The sequence below is a fragment of the Macrobrachium rosenbergii genome, chromosome 23, assembly GCF_040412425.1.
Source record: "Macrobrachium rosenbergii isolate ZJJX-2024 chromosome 23, ASM4041242v1, whole genome shotgun sequence".
NCBI lineage: Eukaryota > Metazoa > Arthropoda > Malacostraca > Decapoda > Palaemonidae > Macrobrachium > Macrobrachium rosenbergii.
The window spans coordinates 6,998,633-7,020,716 of record NC_089763.1 but is presented as its reverse complement, the minus strand read 5'-3'; the positions used below and the strand labels follow the sequence as shown (position 1 = coordinate 7,020,716).

The following is a 22,084-nucleotide window of genomic DNA, read 5'->3' as shown; positions in this document are numbered from 1 at the left end:
CCAGGCAGGAATGATAAAATCCAGAGAGGTGACATTAGACCTCTTCTTTTAATTTTGTATTGTTCGACTGTGCTTCGCCTTGAGGCGTTTTTCCAGCTTTAATTCACATAAGGAAAAATGTTCGTTGTTTTAGGTAAAGGTTTCCTTCTGTTAGGCTGTAAATGACAAGTCAAACGGAAATTCTCTAAATTTACGCGTCCATAACAAATTATCATTTCGTCTGTAAGAAAACTGAATTCCTTAGTGTTACTTATTCTATAAGTTACCTCAACCCCAAGAGACAGCCAGTGAAATAAAACAGTAAACTTATCTTATAAATATTTATTAAGAAATCAGTATACTGGAGTAAAATCAACGTTAAAAACAGTATTAAAACCCCCTGCCATTCACTGTATACACCAACAGGAACCATGTACAGTAATATAACGGAAGTTACTGATGCGTTGGATGAGTTTTGATAAGCTGATATATTCTCTTTATCATTACTTTGCTTGTTAAGCTGTATAATTTGAAACCAACTTATATTTATTAACTGAAAAATGCTTTATAAAACATATTGCAATAGCTCAGTACATCCCTGCAAAAAATGATTACAAATATAGGGAACATCAATAAACAAAATGATAAAACACAGCATGGAAAATAACCCCAGATTTGTCAAACGTTTAATTATCGAATAAACGCTCTACTGAGCAGTTCCAAACATGGGAGAACAACGAAGATTTAGTGCAAAGAAACATACAAGTTAACTGCTGCGTAATTATAACTTGAATATACTATTTAAATGCCCAGCAACTTTGAATAGGATTACTGACCGACTAGTTGCTAGGGAATCTTTTAAAAATAACTGGAATTCACACATCATAATAAACTATATATCCGTATCAATTTACCAGTTTAACATGAACTAGATCCTTCTGAATTACTAACAAGTAAATTACTCCACACAGCAAAGAGGGCTGAACAGTAAGCTACCTTTCCCCTCTCTAACTTTTGAACATTTCTCATCAATACTGTGCACGCTATTCATGTTTGATCTTTGGCCACCAAAAGCTTGATTTCGCGGCCCTTTGTCATCAGCAAACTCTCTGATACCATGTTTCATCTTGAGACAAAACAATGTAAAAAGCTGCATAAGCTTCCTTCAATATGAGAACACTCTTGAAGTTGTGCTTGTACACAGTTATGCATTATTATTTTAAAGAACAGGTGTTACGTTAGCTTTGCATTTGTATAGGAAAAATGTTCACTCAGAGCCAATTTTGACATCAAGATATTATAAGATTTCAGGAAGAAATCTTGTGCGACCCAGCTTTCACTGAGATGTAATTGACAAGATCAGAGCTCTTTACCACATAATCTAGCAATTATAAATGTATTTTAAATCACATGGGACCTGTTGATATAGGTGCATATAATCCAGAAACTATAATAAAAAAAAATGATTATTTTTATGCATCTGCTGAGCAAATGATAACAGCAATTTTGGCCTCTTGATATTTCTGATTCTTGGAAGAAGAGGAAAGTCGTGTGCAGTTGACACCACTTTGGATACTTATCCTGATCAGTATCTTGTACTCATCTGAGCTGCCGCAAGGCTTCTGGCAGCTGTGGTTGCATGTTGCTGGGGTATTCCAAACGGTGTCACTGGGTAAGCAGCTGCCTGTGGTGGTAGGCGTCCTTGGACAATTGGATCCACGCCAAATTTCAGGAAGGCATTCCACTGTGGATGATCAATGATCAAGGCATTGACTTTGTCGTTGGTTCTAGGACTAATAGCAAAATTTTGCACAAGGACAAATAGATAACAATGAAGTATTGAAATGACAAATAAGAACTGATTCCATGGGCAAAAAAGACATAAGACTCCTGAAAGTCCTCTACATGTAATCTCACAGGCTTGACTAAATATAAATAGACTAGCGTAGGTCGGCTTATAATAATAACAAGTGTTATGGAATCAATGAAGATTTTTAAAAGAATTTTCAAGTAAAAAATTTAGAGTATTTTCTGCAATTTGCAAGACTGAGAAATGTATTTATTAGTCATTAACCTGTCTGTCTGTCTTACTGTCTGTCTTCCTCTGGGGATTAAACATTATTGGATTGCTGAAAACATGCGAAAATCTCTCTCTCTCTCTCTCTCTCTCTCTCTCTCTCTCTCTCTCTGGCGCTCTACCAACTGTGTGACGCCATCAGCGGGGCGATGTGATTTTATGCAAACAAATCATTTCCTCTGTGATTTTTGCTTGCGCATTCTTTAGTTTTATGGTGTAAACTATAATACAGCTTTCCAAATTTATACTTCCTTTATGCTTACCATCTACGTGTTGTAATTTTGTGCACAGGATGTGCGAGGCTTTAAATGTCTTTTAAAATTAACCTTTTTTCTGCTGAAAGGAATTCAGTAGTTTTCTTTTCATTTCATAGAACCTTTTCTCTTTTATAAGAACAGTCTGACTATGCATCCTTTTTTTCTATATCCAGTCTGACTATTTTTTCCTTTTTTTATTTTTAATTCACATTGTTTCGGGACTGCATGCTGATATACAGTATATTTCCAGTGACTTTTATGAATGCACTGTTATAATAAATCTCATAATTTCACCTGACTCTATAAATATTTTTCAACATTCTGTCTATGCTGTGGAGTCATTGAAATTACATCAGTTCTTATTCCGTCTGGACTATCTAAATTCCGAATTAAAAAGGGACCAGACCAATGAGATGTTACTTTACATCTGTAGTGGTAATAAGGAGCAAAAAACAGATAACTAAAAAGGAGAATATGAATGATATATGGAAAATGGAGAGGGGAAGTGTTTGAAAAGTATCCAGTATTTACTTCTTAAGTGTGGTCATTAGCACCCAAGCAAAATCTCTTGAGTGACCAGACAGCCTCAAATATTCCAAAATAATCGTGAGGAGATCTGACGAAAGTCATATATTACTTACTTTACTGTAGTATCGTTGAGTCAAGGGGCCCAGAATTAATAGCCAAATAAACGAGAAGCTACATCCCAACGCAACAGCAGCATAGACATCAACATAGTGGTAGGGGCCTCTTTCAATCGAGAAGCGAATAATGGCAGAGATGTTTACACCAATCCCTGTGAGAGTAGCTGCCATTAACTTGGAGGTCGTGCTTCGAAGTTTCTTCAGGTCTTCTTGAGAGAAGGCGTCGCCACACTATTGGAGGAATGAAACCGAAATAAGAAAATACTTGGGTAAAAGAACAAGCTTTACCATATTGACTTCGGCAACTCCGCTAGCTGTAATCCAAAGCAACAAGCACTTACTTACTTATCTTTCAAATAAACAGTCTCTAATTCATCAACTTTCACGGCTGCGTTTCCATAAGTATCAACCGTTATTTTGAAGAGTGTTTTCTTCGTTCGATTCAGTCTATATAGTTTAGTTTATCTAAATCCAAAACCAGGTAATCACTTGTAGAATTTCTTAAATGCGCAAACTATCAACAGTTCTATTGTGCCAAAGTATATTAGTTAGATTCTGTTATACTGTCGAGAAGCTGTTTAGGAACACATGCCAGCCTGAATGAACCTTTTCTTGTATGATAAAAAGTGAAAGCATTTATGAAAAAAGAAGTATGAAATTCAGACTCTAAAGCACGGGCAACCTTTGACTGCATCAAGCATAACAAAGCAAACAGGAAAATTCCATAGCATCAGCCACTTCATATTTCTGTACAGAAGGTTCTATAATAAATAAGTTCGGGAACTCTTATGTTCAGATTTCATTCACAGCCAAAAGGAAATAGAATATCAGTTCATGGACCAGCTTATTGCTTCAAAAAACATAGATGCTGAGTTGTATTCGTGGACTGCCATAGTGTTCAAGAAATTAGACACATGAGATTGGGGGAGGGGAGGGGGAGGAGGAGAGCAAATGGGAAAGTTGAAAAGTCAGACGCAGAAATGAAGGAGGCTAGGGACCTGGGGCGACACTTTGCAGTATTGTATCAAACACTCAGTAATCATTCTTCAATGTTTCTGTATATTTGCACATATACTCTGTGTAAGTATCTTGTTGGTGCAATAATTTGTCACATGCATTTTTATAATTTATGAGAAGCATGGAAACATATTTACTGTAGATGAACTAGCCACTTGGGGCTGGGGGAGGGAAACCCAACTGAGCTCGGTGCCTATCCTTAGTCTTGGTAAATAGGAAGGATTGGCAACATTAGTGGAACGGAATAATGGGAAAAAAGTGCAAATGGTGATACAAGCAACAAATTTGGCATGAGAACTCTTATTATCCCAATAAATCAAAATCAACCTCTGGCCACCTCAATATTTGGCTATTTCCAAGATGGCTGACACTTTTCTAAAATGGCGGCAAATTTGCTGTATATTTCAAATATTTTCATTTCATAAGCCTATAAAAGTTGCATACTGTCCATATAATAACTGAGAATTTGTATTTTGGCATTCTTACTGTCATGAAGAGATAAAGTAAACCCATCTTTCCAATACGGCCACCATATGAATACCATATTTCCAAAATGGCTGCCAAGATAAAAAAAATATGTATCTCCTGAGAGAAACCAATATGTTTTGCGTATCAGTTAGTTTTAGCAAGTGCAGCTGCAGAGAGCTGTGCAGCTAAGTCCAGATTTATAGGACTTGCACCTGCCATGGCATTCCTTTTTGCAGCCACGCTTATTCAGTTTTTGGCAAGATTTTGCTACTATTGGCAAATCTGTCCAATACGGAAACCAGGTGCCATCAATCTGTTGCCCAGTGTCTTGGACTGGGCAAAATTGGATGACATACTAAAGACTGGCATCAAATGTGCCCTGCTTGGAAGGCAGCTTTCTTGCAATGCTCTCTAAGAGCAGCCCTTGTAGGGGGAATGCAATCATAAGCTCTTTGCTTTCTTGCAAAGAGATCAAGTTTAGCCTCATTTACATTTTTATACGAACTGCTTCTGTCGTACATTAGCACCACAAACTCTTCAATAATTTGCAGGTCTTCATCTTCTACAGCTGCTGGTGTTGAACTTAGTTTGGTGAAGGTGGGTGTGGCACGCTGAAACACAGTCCATGTTTGCCATGCAGACTTCTTCCCCTTTCCATGAAAGCCAGACATTGTGTCACACCCGCTAAATGCATGGAAAAAGGGAATGGCTGAGGCTTTTGGTCCCGTGGCTGCTGCAATTTCATGGATAGGTATCCACCTCATTTCTTTTCCTCTACCAAATTTAATCTGTAGTTTATTCAAACCAGTTTTTTCTATGCTAGATACTGCTATAATGACAACATCACTGTCTGTACTACATATGATTGCACTTGAGATATCTTCATGCTTTGCAGCATATGCAGCATGTAAAAGGACTCTAGTATCTGCCTCTTGGTGAGTGCAGACTTGTAGGTCAGCAGTGTCTTGTTCAGCTTTGCTACAAAGTGCAGCATCTCCTTTAGTGACAATTATGCATGATGTATCATTTGCTTGAGATGAAATGATTGTGTCGGCCAAATATACAAATAGTTCAGTTTTGTTGTGGTAATTCCTGAGGAAGTTGGCCCAATTGCCAGGAGTTTTCGCTGTGGTAATTACTCGCTGGCGAACTCCTGCGCCTCTTTTTTGTCTTGTTTGTGCTTTCATACTGTCTGTCCTATACACATCAAATACAATGTGTGTTTGCTTTTACTTCTGTATGTGCTTCTGAATCTTGGATAGGACTTCTTCTTTAGCATAAGACTCAAATGTAGACCCCTTGATTGGTCTCAAAGCATTTATAAGAGCTGCACCATCCATTATGATAACATTGGCGGTAGGCTCTTTGTCAGGGATGTCTGATGCATGCTGTTCTAGTAGAGGCAGCAGCTGTTTCTTGGTGCCCTGATGCATCTGTCCATTCTGTGCTAGTGATGGTGGGCAATTTTGATTTTCATGTTGAAAGAATTCATTTAAATCTCACTGTCTGTTCTGGTATGATATGAAGAGGCGTGAGAATAGATTACAATTATCCTTTATGGTTTGCAGTGACTGTTTGCTCTTGGATTCTGTAATAGACCTCTTGCTACTGAACTACAGAATTTTGTTTTTATGTACTGGTTCATAGAATTTGCTGGGTGTCTTGAGCCTCTCAATAAAGTTTGTGAATTGTGTCTGTCCAAGGCCCTTCATAGATCTCAAGGATTCACTAGCTTTGCTGTCCATAATTTTATGACTTACTTGCACAATCAGATCCACTGAATCTTCCTCAAAAGGGTTGCCCATTTCTTTGATTACTTTTGCCAGATTTTCAACCATTTCAAGAAACCTTTTCTGCACAGTTTCAGTTTCATCATGATGCTTACCCTCAGATTTTGGATCAGCATCACTTCTAGTCTCAAACTCAACGATCAGGCGGCTTACTTCAGGATCACCCACTGTCCACCTTCTGAGAGCATCTTCATCTTCAAATAGGCCAACGGCTCCCCCATCTCCTTTCACATGAGCATTATTCTGTTTGTGTGCTTGGTCTATAGCCATTGAGAAAAAAGGCCGTGTGGTTTTGTGGACAGTGAAATTTTCCTTTGTGGATTCATCAAATGTGTCATTTTGGAGAGCCCCTATGTCCCTCAAATGAATTGAAAGCCACCTGGCATAATGTACATGGTCCAGGGCAAAGAAGAAAGGAATGAGTTCCTGCAGCACATCTTTCTACAATTGGAATTAGACTCTCGGTATGACCTTATGAAAACAAACACTAGAAGTTCTAGCTGAAGCACAAGATTCCAAAAGTAGAACTGGGGACACTGATTCTCGTTTTCTGATCCAGCTTTCACAGATTAGCTCAATTTCTTCTTCTGCTTTCTGGATATATGCCATATAGGCAGCTTTGCGCAGCTAATAAATTATAAACTGCAAACTGTCACCTGGTGGGCTAGACATGTCTTCTTCAAATGTGAAGCAGAAATAAACGAATCTGCTGTTCCAGGAGTAGCTATTTCTGCTTCTGCAAGAGCACCAGTCCAACCACTGTCTTTCAAGAGATCATCCAGAATTTTGAATGCTGCCATTTTTATATGCAGCCCTACAAACATAATGACCATATCACCATACTGCAATGGCCAATCCCATTGGATTTGCTTAGCAATTGCAAATAATGGCTGATCAACTGCTAGAACTGGTGTTTGGCCAGCATTGAGAAACTGTGTGGTTGCTCTTGAAATATCCATGGCATGTTTTATCATTGCAACTGAATGAGGTACCTCTTGAAAAAGAGGCAACATTGATGACAAGCTTATTTCAAATAAGAAGCGTGATGTGCTGCCCAAGATATGGACACAGCATTTTCACTCCTGTCTGATAGACTGACTTTCTCAAGCCATTCATACTCAAGAAAAAGATGCTTTGAAAGCATGACCTGTTGGTGTCCTGCACTTCCACTGGATGAATGGCAGGGATTCCCATGTTTAATTTGTGTAATATTCAGGAAGAGAAGGTACTTTTTTTTCTTACTTTGTTCCACTTTGGATGATTTGGGCCAAATTTCTGTCCTCACCCTTTTCATCAGTGCTCGGATGCTGAAACAAAGATATGCCTGTCCCATGGAAGGATGTTTGTACAGTTGTGGCACTTGGATTATGGTCCAGATTGTCAACAAAGTTGTAAAGAGCCCCTTTCTAGTGGGCTTCTTCTCCACAGCCCTTGTTACAACTGCTTCTTCAACCTTTCAATTACAGAACCCTATCATAGCCGACGCTGATTCCATGGTGATAGAATGTATCAATTAATTGACGCTTCCTGGTTTTTGCGAAGACCAGGAGACCAATATATATTATAAACAGAGGTTCTCTTGACTTAGAATGTCTGGAGAATGTTGAAGATGCTGGATTCTTTCGACAGTTGAAGTGCAAAAGTTTTGCTAAAACTAGATCAGTAGATGATCTTCCATATTTAAGTTGGGATTTTATATCGCCACCGTTTTTAGTTAACACTTACAAATTCAACAAACTTGGTGGCACAGATTCTCTTCTAGTGTCTGCTGTTAAGGTTCCATCAAATTCTATCTCATGTTCAAGCGTCTGTTTCCTCAATATCTTAGCTACTTTGACCACGTTAGTGCATCATTGTAGTCACATGCCGTGGCTAGGCCTTCTCCCATTTTCCTTTTTGTAGGCAAACCAAATTTTCTTCCCTTTTTAAAGTCCTCCAGTTCTGGGATGCGGGCAAGTATCTGTTCTTTCAACCGTGTTCGGTGCACAAAGGAAGCATCAACATTTAGCTGTTCCAATCTTTGTTTGTACAAATCATAAAGTTCTACCATTGTAAAATAGCAGCTCCCATCTGTAGTCAACTGCTTGTCTGTTATGTACATCTCAAGCTCAGCAAAAGCATGGGCACATCCCTCTTGTCTGTACTGCACATAATCATCTCCAATTTTCTGGGAATTTAGCCAGGCCCTTTCCCTGTTTTACACACCTGTCAGACAAGACGGGTGATACATATGGTCCTGAAAAATTATTTCCAGCACTAAGCTTGGCCAGAAGTTTCTCATCTAGTAGGTTGGCACATTGTTGCAGCTTTTCATGTAAAGGCAATGTCATGGCCAATCCTAAATCTTTGATTGTTGCTGGTTGGTCACAAATAAAGCATATTCCTTCTTTCTCAGTCTTAGATTCTTCTGCATCTTCTTCATCTGCCTCTGGCTGTACGTGAATTTTGCTGATGGGGCATCATCTTCTTTTGTCTTACACAATGACTTCCTTTTCCTTTCTAGTTTTGTTGTTTTGAACTTCAGCATACATGATTCATGATATGTTGCTTTGTTATTTTCAAAGGTCTCCAGAATTCTATCACCTTCATCAAGCCTTTTGGGATGAAATTGTATAGCCATTGCATTTAACTTATAGAATTCAGGAATATTTGTAGCAAGGGTAACATAGCCAGCACCAGATGCATCAACTAATCTTTCATATGTGTCCTCTTGGCACAAACAACAAAGCTTCCAGTTGGTCATACTATGTCCTGCCATTGCTTTTGTTCTATAGGCCGAGGGTTTATCCTTTTACCACCTATATAACATATATATACTTTCAGATATGGGATACAACTAGGCTCATAATCGTACCCCTAGCCTGATCATTCATCCAGTGCTGTTTAATTCCCGTGTGATCTGCACACCATCTAGAAGACTAAAGCCCCATCTTCCTTGGTTCAACTCTCCTGCGCTGACACATCCTGTCAATTCAGGTGCAGCTTTTTAACTTTGAAGTGGGGCTAGCTAAACAGCATTTGGGAAGCTAATAACAAATCTCTTCCATTAGCTAGCACTGAAACCCCATGCTGAGTTTCACAGCTATAATGTTAACCAGTGTGCCCTGGTAGTACACTGACACTACACTATTACACTTTTACATTGCTTATTACCCATTTTTTTTTCTAAATGAGGATAAAAATGAATTAACTGGGATTAATTGATTTCTAATCTACAAAAATGAACTGATCAGGCTGAAGTTACCCCAAATCCATGTATTACCCGACCTTTGGCCTCATACATGAGCTTAAGTACCAATTTTTAGCATTTTGGGGGACATTTTTGATATAGTGACAGCCATCTTGGATATTTCTATGAAGAGAAATGATGTATCTACATATATAAAGGCTTGTTTTTTAATATTTTAATATAAACTAGGAGTGACTTAGGGATCTGAATGTGATTAATCAATTAAATACTAATATTCAAATATCCACAGGACGCCATTTTGAAAACCTGTCGGCCATTTTGGAAAATGGCAAAATTTTGTGTGGCTGGAGGTTGATAATGAGACCATGGGACAAGAAGAATAGTTGAGCCAAGTTTCATGCGTAATATCACCATTTGCACTTTTCCCTATTTTTGTAGTTACCGGCTCCACTACATCCTGCACCAAGACCAATCGTGAAATGAGCTATTAAGGACAAAAACAGATGAAGAAGCCTCATTAAAAAAAGCGACTCTGACTAGCGATTAAGCTTAGAAGAAGATGGGCGTATGTTTAGATTCATTCTGACCTTTAAGTTTATAACTAACCCGGTTTTTTTTTATTTTGTTTCGTGAATTTTCCAGTCTATGATATTGTCTCTCAGTTATAAGCAATAGTGAAAAATGTAGTCTTGTGAGTAGACTAGGCCAGAAGACAATGTATTTGTTTAAGTAACCATGAAATCTGCTCTGATGCTCACAGGGTTTTTGTGATAAGCTAATGCCAAAGAACTTTGTCCTAAACAGCCAGAAAGAGTCACTGTGTTTGTACTTTCAGAATAACGGTTCCATCAAACTGAAATAGAAGTTGCCAAGACTTCTGTTTTACTGACATTACCTTAATGAATATTTTCTTCAGCACTCCTATTGATTTCATGAATTCTTTTCTCAATATCATTGGTCTTGTGAACACCAAAACTCAGGTTGAGAACTAGTCCTTTTAATATTTTGTGATTCTCTAGACTGTATGTAGGCTGTAATTAGAAAAACTCTAGCCACACCAAGGTTTGACTGCGGTATGTTACATACCAATCGCCAACACACACTTCATAGGGCGATGTGAAAAACTTCTCAAATATTCTTGACTGGAGGTCCCTGATGTGCTCTGAGTAAGATTTCTGTAGGGAGCCACAAAGTATGCTAAAGGATTTACTAATCTGTCTAGGCAATTTTTATGTAACCTCGACACCAACCATCCTCCACAGAAACCGATAACGAATTGATGATGAGACTCACCGGATGATGTATGTAATTGCAGATGTGTAAAAGATGTAGGCAGTGTTCACACTAGAACTAGTAGGGACAATGACTATAATCGTTAGATCTGCGTCTGGTGGAGAAAAAAAGAAAAAACAAAGCGTTACCTCGGTGATGCGCTTCTTATCAATGTCAGTAATGCAAGTGTTTATGAATTCCACTTTTCTGTTACCTACACTCTTCTGTGGCTCTCAGATGAGGAAGAAACAGAAAAAGTTAAGTATTTATTTAGCATTACTGATTTGTAAAAAAAAAAAAAAAAAAAAAAAAAAAGGGAACAGTAACACTGAACCTTACAACAGAGTAAGGCGAATGAGTTAATAGGCCACAATGAGAACAAGACCCATGTAAAAAACAAAATGTTTTTCGATAGATGCCTTAAAATAACGTTCACCTCATACAGTCATACGAGGGGAGAGACGGAGAGCAGTGTAAGACGAAGAAGAAAGACTTATATGAGAGATGAGGAACTGAGTGAAATGATTTCTGGGAGAAAATATAACAAAAACACACGAAACCCCTCAAAGGATGGTATGCCACATAGTGGGCGTTATCATTCCTGGCGTCTGTTGCAAGTTCTGCTAATACTGAAAACTAATCTGCTACCACGTCTCCTCTTTATATCCAAGTCTGTGTTGGCTGAAGCCCTCAACTGGTACGACTCTGAAGAAAGATCATCAAAAATTTAAAGGTGCGTCCATACTGCAGTAAAACATGTCATAAACACATGTCGGCAACTTATGGCACACACATGACAGCTAAGGTAAACGCAAGTCAGTGGCTTATTGTTAGCTCTAACCAGTGCTTCATACGATTATTCAGCATTTGCCAAGGATCCCTTATTCACTTTTACAGTTGTTGACTTGCTTTTCAACTTGTATGTGCTATATATGCGATAAGTTGCCGACGTGTGTTTATGACATATGAATATGTATTCGACGATAGCACCAGAAGTTGAAAGAGAAAATCGTTAGAACTCTAAGAGTGCGGCGTGGATGCATTCCAACACATGGTTCGAAGCAGAGTCCTGCTGCCACCCCAATCATCCAATCCAGATCTGTTGGAAACAAATTATCCTTAGAGATCTGTGAAATATCATAACCTACTCGAGCAACAGTCAGTTCACCTGTACCAAACATGTTTCAGCAATTACTTAGAACATTGTCACTGGAAGATTCAGTAGCTCATGAATCGCTTGAACAAAAGTAGCTTTTAAAAAAATTTCGTCTTATTTTTCTTATTTAATAACACTTTCAGTGTCTGAAATTTACTTCAACAGTGATGCTGAAACACAAATTTAAGTTTCTAGTTCAAGAATGACATAAAAACACTTACAAACCCAATTATAGCGATAGTCCATATACCAGCCTTAAGACAAGTAGAATCATGTTGGAAAGGGTATACGCCATTCCCAGGAATCTGCATCCTAGAAAAAGAGATTGCATGGAATTGACTAAAAAATAAAGACTTCAAGTGCCTATTTTCTAAGCTGCGAAAATACAAACATAAAAAGGTAAATGTAGAAAGAGGATGAAATACAAACTAAAATTAGAAAAAGGAAACCCTGCTATAAAGAGGGAACCTTGTGTTCCAAAATAATGTGCTTGAGCCAACTAGAACTGGCTCCTGCATATCAAGAAAGACACACTACCCAGACAAGTAAACATATAAACAACACAAATTAAGGTCTACAGGAAGGTAGATTGTCTCCGTCAAGGTATTGATCAAACAGTAGAAGTGTTAGCAAAAACAAGTTGAAAACCTAATTTGAGGAAAGCTGTTTTGATGTATTTCGTGGAACTTTTTACTTACCATATAGCTACTATATGCAAAGTAAGGATTGAATGGCGTACTTACAAATTTATTAGCAGCAATGTATACATCGGTCTGGAACGAAACTTCTCATAAAAAAAAATTACGGTTTTTGTAAAATCAAATTCGAGGAGTAACATTCTCAATAAAATAATGGTGGAGGAAAACAATGTCTCTCGTGAAAAGTTCACCAAAGCTGAATAAACGCTCGTAAATTAAATATAAATTTAATTCGTGCTGAATTAAGGATACGTCGCTCTGGAAAATTGATGAAATTTGTCCCGAACCAGTAACTGTACGTTTCCTGCCAGATTTTTCAAATGTGCCTTTGGCTGAATATCTGGAACATCCAAAAGATGACAGCTTATTGTTCTGTCACTTCATAAGTAAAGTATTAGAGGTGACGAGAATGAGACTATTCAGAAAACAAATCCACGTTGCTTCATGAGATACAAGGAAAGTATCATTCACATGCCTACTGTCAGACAAAGGTTTGGAACCAGTAGATCATTCAGACAACCAAATCTTTTCATAAAAACCCATACAACTGTCTGCGTATACTTCCAGGGAATTTCCCCTTGGCAATTCTCGTCTAATTGATTATATAACTTAGCCTCAAAAGTAAAAATGACATGAACAGTAGCCAAATGTGTGCTGTTTCAAGTCTGATTTGATAAGCCCAAATGTTAATAAATGGTTTCACAAATATTTTCAAGAATGATGGTAGGTGTTTTTGAGAGGTATATTCGTAAAAAGGGAGGTAACATCAAAACTAGCCGTTATAACATCTTGGTTAAAATCGAAAGAACATAATTTTTTAACAAAACTGGAAAAAATGAAATGTTAAATTCATTAAGAGTTAAATTTAAGCGGGAACTAAATTTTTACATATTGTAAATTAAGTACCTACTGAAGAAATCGTCGGTCTCCAGGGTCTTTCAATTTTAAGTTTTGAAATTCAAAAACTCCGATATTATATACTTTGTGCTACAATAGATCATGCTCTGGCGAGGCTGTTTAGTATTTTTTTGCCCTTTTCATGCCCGAGTATTTTAGGAGTATCTTGGCATTAATTATAATTCTTACAATCCGATGGGTCTTTGCATATCTCCTCCGTGCTATAGTTTGACAGCCTTGTATACCTCCGCTATGCCACACACATCAGGATTGACCTGTCGATTTATTATAGTCTCCCTGAAAATAATTTGATATCTGTGAAGATATTCAATAAATAGATTCAGCCACTTGAATAGCATCTAAGAGGTCAAGTCAAATGCGCGCTGTTTACGCACCTGTGGAGTTTTACTTCGTTGAGACATTGATCAATTTTGTTTTATTGCTCTGGTTTTAACAGTCAAGTTCTAATGCAAGAATCACTCTGCTTCTAAGCTAAACTTGGTACTCATTTTGCAGGCTAAATGTATCTCACTTTACGACCGAAGCAGCTGTTGATGTTAGCTCAGAGACAGCGAAGAGATGATAAGGACAATCATCTCGGTAGTGTTCTCGATAAGATTTTTTATGTTAATGGTATTTTCACGAATATCTGTCATCAGATAACTGGTCGAATTTAATCAAGTAGTTGCTTTGTCCTGTGCGTCTTATTGATAAAATTTTGAATATGAGAAGAATAAACTAGGCCATAGTATTAGTCTCTACTGTATTTATTCTTTCTCAGGGTCTCAGCAGCACTTTGCCTTTCGAACAAATTCCTCTCCACCATCCACATTCTCCCTCTTCCCGCAGCCTGAGGTACTTTTTTTTCCTAACGCTTATGCCATGAATTCAAAACGGCACTTTTTAGGCTTCCCTCTTCCTCACAGTGTATCCAGATCATGTTTTTAGCAGTCAGTTTGTGTGACTCTGGGAGTCCTTTTCGTGTTCCTTCCACTTTATCGCTAAAAAAAAGGATGTTATCAGTCATCGAGCAACAGTATTGCTGCTGTATTGAATTGAGACAACGTAGATTCTGTTTTTTTTTTGTGTTTGTGGGTGGGGCCGTCCCCGGTGTAGTGTAAAATAGCAAATACCTGAAAATATCTGTCTGGGGTTGGTGGCTTATGTGGCAGAGGTCCAGCTTTTTAGGAAGATGTTTCGCGGTCAGATGATAGTGATACTGGTGACAATGAGCTTCTTCTGATATGTTGGTGATGATGGTGTTACTGAATAAAGAAGCAGCGTCGTGAGGATCTTAGGAAGAATGACGTCAATGTTTTCACGAAGTGGTGCTGAGGCGACTGTCATCCTCGAGCGTTTTTCAGTCGGGTTTTCGGGCGTGGTCCTTCCAACATTGCGGCCCAACACTGAACAACTGCTTGTTGATGACCCCGGCTTGTCAAGGGATTGACGCATCTCACTTTCTTCTACTCGAATGAGAAGAGACGAGGCAGGAAGGAACTTTGACAATCAGGTGAGGGAAAATACCATTTGTTTTTCCACGAGCCATTTTTGTTGCCTCAACATTCTTCAATGAATATTCTTAATCACCTGCTTCTTCATTCATCATTATTCGCAGTGTTGTCAGGACTCTTATTATCATTCTCTTTTTATTCACGTTGATGATGAACTGTGAATGAAACATTGATTTAGGGAATTATTGTCATCATCATTAATCCATAATTATTCACAGTTTTTTTAGAATTGTGACTAATATATAGACACCATTACATCTTTACTCTTGTTTATTGATGAAATTTTTTAATTTTTTTATCAAAAACAAATGGTTATGGGGGTGGGGGTTTGGGGCAAAGCTTTTTATCAATCACAAGTCATTGTCAAGTCACGTAACAAATAGTTTTGGGAATTCATGCCATAAAGTTATCAAAAAAAGAGAAAATTTTTGCGTGCATAATGGCGGGGGGGGGGTGGAGAAAGCGACGGACATTCCCTGATCATCGTGCAAATGTCTCGGAATCTAATGACCCTTCTGAATTGCTATATAAGCTGACTTGACATAATAATAATAATAATAATAATAATAATAATAATAATAATAATAATAATAATAATAATAATAATAGATTAATGGAAATAAATATTGGCGGTTAAAACCGACCTCAGACACGCACTCAGCAGGTGTCACCAGCGTTTGAATCGTTGCGCAACATTCAAGTAACTTCGAAAAAATGGTCAATGATTTCTAGGTAATTTCATCCACGAATGTCGAAATCAAAAGTAATTTCATAATTTATGGTGGGAATGATTGAATTCTTTTATTTAAATCAAATTTGATATGAAACAAAGTCAAATATATCATGATCTATCTATCTATCTATCTATCTATCTATCTATCTATCTATCTAGCTCATATATCTATATATATATATATATATATATATAATCTATATCTTATATATATATAGAACAATATATATATATATGATATATATATATATTATATAAAAAATATTTTCATCGTATCAATTACCTGGTTATACAACTAATCTCAAGATTCAAAAATGGTTCAGCCAGATTTTGAACTCTCATAACATTAATTGTTTCATGACTGAGTAAGTTCTAAAGGTAACAGTGATCCCTTAAGAAAAACTTATTTATCAGTCACTTGAAAAATCAAACTAAGTTCGTCAGAATATGTGGAGTTGTATAAAAATTAAACTAGAAATCTTCTAGAGTAAAAGTGCATCACTCCATCAAAAAACTCTAACTGTTTTCCTGGTCTTAATTCACTTTAGCAAAACTAAAAAGAACAAAACATGTTTATCACTTTGCCTTATGCACACACAATCAATCCTATTCACTGGTGATCAATAAATGAAACACTGTTTTCTAAAAATGTTAATATAAAAATTTATTTTCAGATTCAAAGTTTATAACTAGAATTCACAATTAATTAGAAATTCTACAATCTTCCAAAATTTACTATTAGTTGAAAATAACACAAAACTCAATGAATTCTTGAATTAAATTATGAAACAAAACTAATTCACAAAAACTTTATCAGGAATTTAAATTAATCAAGCAAAATTTAAACTATCAAGAATTACTCAAGATTTAAAAAGAAAATCTCAATAAATGAAATCAAGTATGCAATGTTAAATTAAGTATGCAATGTTAAATTAAGTATGCAATGTTAAATCAAGTATGCAATGTTAAATTACCAAGAAATATTTACAATGCTATGTAAATAAATGTTACATCACAAACATAAAAAATGTGAAAATATAAAGAAATTGTAAATAGAAAAACACACAAAAATACACGTAAGATTTATCAATAATGATTTCACTTGTTCAAAATTTCTAACTTATCACACCATAACCTCCTAACTTATCATACCATGGTATCAATAAGTAAAATTTCACGTTACCTTACACAACTTGTGAAAACCTCTGTAAATCAGTGTTGCTGCAATACATCACAATAAAAATGACTTTTTTTACCAGGAACGCATTTTGAACTAAATAACTTTCTAAAACACAGATCTCAAAAGTTAATGTTAACAATCTGTTAACAAAAATTTACGTTATAAAGTAATCTCATTTCTAATTAGGAATAGAGAGAGAGAGAGAGAGATGATGGAACAAAAATCGACTGGTCTCAGAAATCAGAATGAAACAACTTTTTAGGATTCCAGTAATTGTTGAAACAATTACATGATGTCATTAAACATTTGGGTACGAGATACAAAAACTTCTAGAAGCAGGAGGTGACGTCATTAAAGCGTTTTGTGGAGATACAATGGAGAAGCTTCTAGAAGGAAAGTTACGTCATCCCAGCAAAACGTTTTGAACGCATCTTACAAAACATGACGTAATTGATCAGGACACGTATTCTTTCTTTCAAAGTGGCGAATGGGACTCAAACAATGCATGCAACAACATGAAATCACTCGTCTTGAGCCTGTTATGGGACGAATTGGCGTTTGTTTTGCAAATCTGTCATCTAACCCAAAACAAAGCGTTCCCTCTTATCTCAACTGATGACAACTGAAATGAAACAAGCCATTGTGGACACAAACACGTGTTCACATACTACACTTTACCAAGAAAGATATTCGTTCTAAATTACGTTACTATTAAAATTATAACAACAATTCTAAATTACGCTATCAAGTAATCATTAGTACTTTTGAGATCTGATGTCAAACTAAATATGACACTTCAACAACCATTATCATTAAACATAACACATGAAAAAGTAAATATGTCAATATTATAGGAGGATATACATATTACAAGGCAACATCATGAAATTCTCCCCCTAGAAGATTATTTATCCGGGTTTGAATCCAACGATTCACAACGGGATAAATAATCTGCTATGACATTATCTTTTCCTGAAATGTGTTTAACTTTTACATTATATGGTTGCAGGCATAAAGACCACCTGGTCAGTCTCTATTATTATTTTTCATCTTATTGATGAATGAGATTGGGTTGTGATCCGACAATACTAAAATTTCTTCATTCCTAGGTCTGTTCACATACACTTCAAACTTTTTCAATGCTGTGATTAATGCTAATGTTTCTTTTTCAATTGTTGAGCACGTTTTCTGGTGCTTTTTCAACTTTGAAGACATAAAACATACTGGATGTAAGATTCTGTTGTCATCTTTTGAAGTAGAACAGCTCCAATTCCACAGTCGGATGCATCAACTTGTATCACGAACTTTTTATTGAAGTCTGGAGCTTGAAGCACTGGTCTTGAAGTTAAAATGGCTTTAACCTTCTCAAATGATTCTTGACATTCTGGAGTCCAATCAAACTTTCTCTTTTAGGACTGGTTAAGTCAGTTAAAGGGAGCTACTATGGCTGAGAAATTTGGACAGAATCGGTGATAAAATCCAGCCATGCCCAAAAATCTTTGTAGCTGTTTCCTGTAGCAGGAGGATGGGTAGCCTTACGGATACCTTCTACATTAGCGTCAATAGGAGCGAGAAGGCCTTTTCCAACTTCAAATCCTAAATACTGTACAGTTGCCTTTCCAAACTCACTCTTTTGTAAGTTGATTGTTAGTCCTGCTTCCCATAGTTTCTTGAACACTTTCCTTAAAATATTCAGATGTTCTTCCCATGTATTAGAATAAATCACAATGTCATCAAGGTATACACCTACTCCTTCTATGGATCCTAGCAGTTGATCCATCACTTGTTGGAATGTTGCAGGTGCATTCATCAGACCAAACGGCAAAACAGTGTATTGATACAGTCCAAAAGGAGTAATGAAAGCTGACAGCAATTTAGCATTCTCATCTAAGGGAATTTGATAATATCCTTTCAACAAGTCTATCTTGGAAACAAATTTGGCTTGCCCAATATTATCAAGTAATTGATCAATAAGAGGCAAGGGATAATTGTCAGCCACACTGATGGAATTCAGTTTCCTATAATCAGTACACATCCTAAATGAGCCATCTGGTTTCTTCACTAACACACAAGGAGAACTATAATGACTTGAACTGGGTTCTGCTAATCCATGCTGCAACAAATATTCAACTTCTTTCTTCAAAACATCTCGATGAAAAGGCGATAAGCGATAAGCTCTCATTTTAAAAGGTTTTCCATCTTCTCTGATCTTTATCTCATGCTTTGTCAGATTGGTACACCTAGGTACATCTGCAAAAATTTCAGGGAAACTTTGAATAACTTCACTTAATTCACTACTTTGCTCAACACTCAGATGTTTTTTTTTATCTTCCAAATTTTCTAATATTGAAGAATTGTTCATCTTGTTTTCAGCTCCTAATTCGTAGCCATCATCGTCCTCTGTAGATGAAGTTGTTTGTGTTATTGACACTGTTTCAGTTTTAGTCTCTGAGAAGTAAGGTTTCAAAGATTCACATGTATCTTCCTCTGTCGTTTTCTTCTTCCTGGTGTTTCAATCACATAAGTTCGATCACTTAACTTCTCTATTATCTATAAGGACCTTGAAACTTATTGGTAAGGGGGAAATCTTTTCACTGGTAAGAACACTAGAACTTGCTGTCCAATACTAAAATTTCTTAGCTTAGTTTTTTTAGCATCATATTTCCTTTTCATTTTCTCTTGACTTATTTTCAAATTTTCTAAAGAGAATTTTTAATTTCTCTTAATCTTTTCCTCAAGTTCTTCACATATTCTCCTTGGATTTCCTCTTGATTTTCTTCCTAATTCTCTGCAAGAATCTTCAATGGACCTCTAATGTCTCGACCAAAAATCATTTCATTTGGTGAAAATCCCATCTTTCTTGATAAGCATTCCTAACTTCAAATAACATAAAGGTAAACCAGCATCCCATTCTCTTCCTGATTCATTACAATACTTAGTTAACATACTTTTCAATGTCTGGTGGAACCTTTCCAAGGCTTCTTGAGTCTCTGGATGATAAGCAGTTGATAACTGTTGTTTTACTCCTAACAAGTTCATCACATCCTGGAATAATTTTGAAGTAAAGTTCGTTCCTCTATCACTTTGCACAATTTCTGGTATTCCAAACTTGGAGAAAAACTCCACCAACTTCTCAGCAATTACCTTTGCACTTATACTTCTTACAGGAATCGCCTCAGGATACCTAGTCACTGGACACATTAATGTTAATAGATATTCATTCCCTTTCTTTGTTTTCGGAAGTGGCCCAACCACATCTATAATCACCTTGCTAAAGGGTTCTTCTCTAACTTCTATGGGTTGCAGGGGGCTTTCTGAATGGTTTCATTCGGTTTTCCAGCTATCTGGCATGTGTGAAACACTGCAAAATTTGCTAACGTCCTTGTGAAGTCCAGGCCAGAAAAAATACTTCATAATCTTTTCAACAGTCTTCCTGATTTCCATATGTCCAGACTCGTGTGCTACTGTTACCACTTGATTTCTCAATGGATATGGAATCAGAATTTAATGATATTTGCACCATTCAGCATTTCCTGCCATATCTGCAGGTCGATGCTTCCTCTTTAGCAATCCTTCCTTTAGACCAGGAGTTTGTTGCATCTCCTCTTGATCAACAACTCTGAAAAACAAATCAGCCAACGTTGTATCCCTCTTCTGCAGTTTCATTAGCTTCTCTCTTGTCACTTGACCAACTTCATAGGGCTGAACTCTCAATATCTGCTAACTCTGCTTCTGTAGTTTCACTACTATCTTCAGGAACTCTTTGACTACTCGGAGTCTCTTCAGTAACAACAGGATCCTCTTCTTCTTGGGAAATCTCTTCACTACTAACACTAGGGGAAACTTCACTTTCCTGGAACAGTTCTTCTAATCTTAAAGATCCTTCACTTGATTCTTCTGGTGCAGGTAAATCCTCAGTATCTTCACTTGCAGACATAGTTCTCTTCATACTCCTGGTAGTTACACAACTTGGAAACAGGTGGGGTTTTTCTTCTCTAAATCTACTGTAGGACTAACCCTAACGGTTTGTCTGTCACTATAGGACAAGGAACAAATGGTACACCACCAACTTCATTACCCAGTAAAACATGTACACCTTCAACAGCTAGTGAGTCCTTTACAGCAAAATCAACATTTCCTGTCACCAATTCACAGGACAAATGCAAGCGGCATATAGGAGTTACCTCTTCTCCTCCTATACCCTTCAAAATAACTGAATCTCCTGGTGAGATTCTTCTCCAACTGTGGGTGAGCACCACGAACTACCACACTATGGTTACTCCCCGTATCACGTAATACCTTGACTGGTACCTGCACACTTCCTCCTTGAGTTGTCAGCGTACCTTCATAGATATATGGCTTAAAAGCCTCCAAGCTGCTCAGCCACTCACTGCTTGAAGTTACATTTCCACTGGTTGCTAAACACTCTGCTTGTTTAGTCTCAGTCGTTCCCACACTGCTCTTCGTAGTTGCTTCACCTGGTTACCTTTAACCACTTGACCAACTGGTTTGGTCTGCTGTTGTGTCTGATAACAATCTCGACTGTAGTGTCCTGCTCTTCCACACTTGTAGCAGACAACATTAGTCTTCTGTATCTGTCTTGAAAACTGACTGGATGATGAGGATTTAACATTTAATTGCTGAGGGTGTTACCTGACTTTGTATTGGCATAGCCACTAGAAGGATTCCCAGTTGTAATGTTCCTGAAATTTGGATGAGATCCAAAACCTGTGCGTTGTTGGTTCTGGTACTTGACATTATAATTTCTTTTGCTAGAAATTATATTAAAATCTTCACTCAATGTAGCAGCTTTGTCAAGTTTTTAACTCTCTCTCTCTCTTAAATAGGCTCTTATGTGTTCAGGAATTCCTCTAAGATATTGTTCTAGAACTACTAACTCCTCAAGTTCGTCCATAGATTTAACTTTAGCAGCCTCCAACCATTGTTTAAAACATCTTCTTACTTTGTAAGCATAATCCAAGAGAGTTATCTTGTCATCCTTTCTCAAAGATCTGAATCTTTCATTATAATATTCAGGGTCATCTGGTAAACTTGTAGCACATTATGTTTGAGTACCTTGTACTCTTTACACTGATCAGCTGATAAGGCTAAATAGGCACTTCTTCCTTTACCAATGAGAACACTCTGTAACAAGACTGACCATTTATCTTCTGGCCATCCCATACCTGAAGCTACTTTTTCAAAGTGATCA

At 37.0% G+C, this 22,084-nt stretch overlaps 1 protein-coding gene across 1 annotated transcript in view; it reads right to left on the bottom strand.

The window, feature by feature from the left end:
• Positions 1-306: 306 nt before the first annotated feature.
• LOC136850986 (uncharacterized) overlaps positions 307-22,084 on the bottom strand; it is a 270,761-nt gene continuing 248,983 nt past the window's right edge. Inside the window, exons 4-5 of the mRNA XM_067124960.1 lie at positions 2,955-3,188; positions 307-1,723 (exon numbers count right to left, since the gene is read on the bottom strand). Coding sequence (XP_066981061.1) covers positions 1,565-1,723; positions 2,955-3,188 — 393 coding nt within the window. The 3' untranslated portion in view covers positions 307-1,564. The remainder of the gene's footprint in view (positions 1,724-2,954; positions 3,189-22,084) is intronic.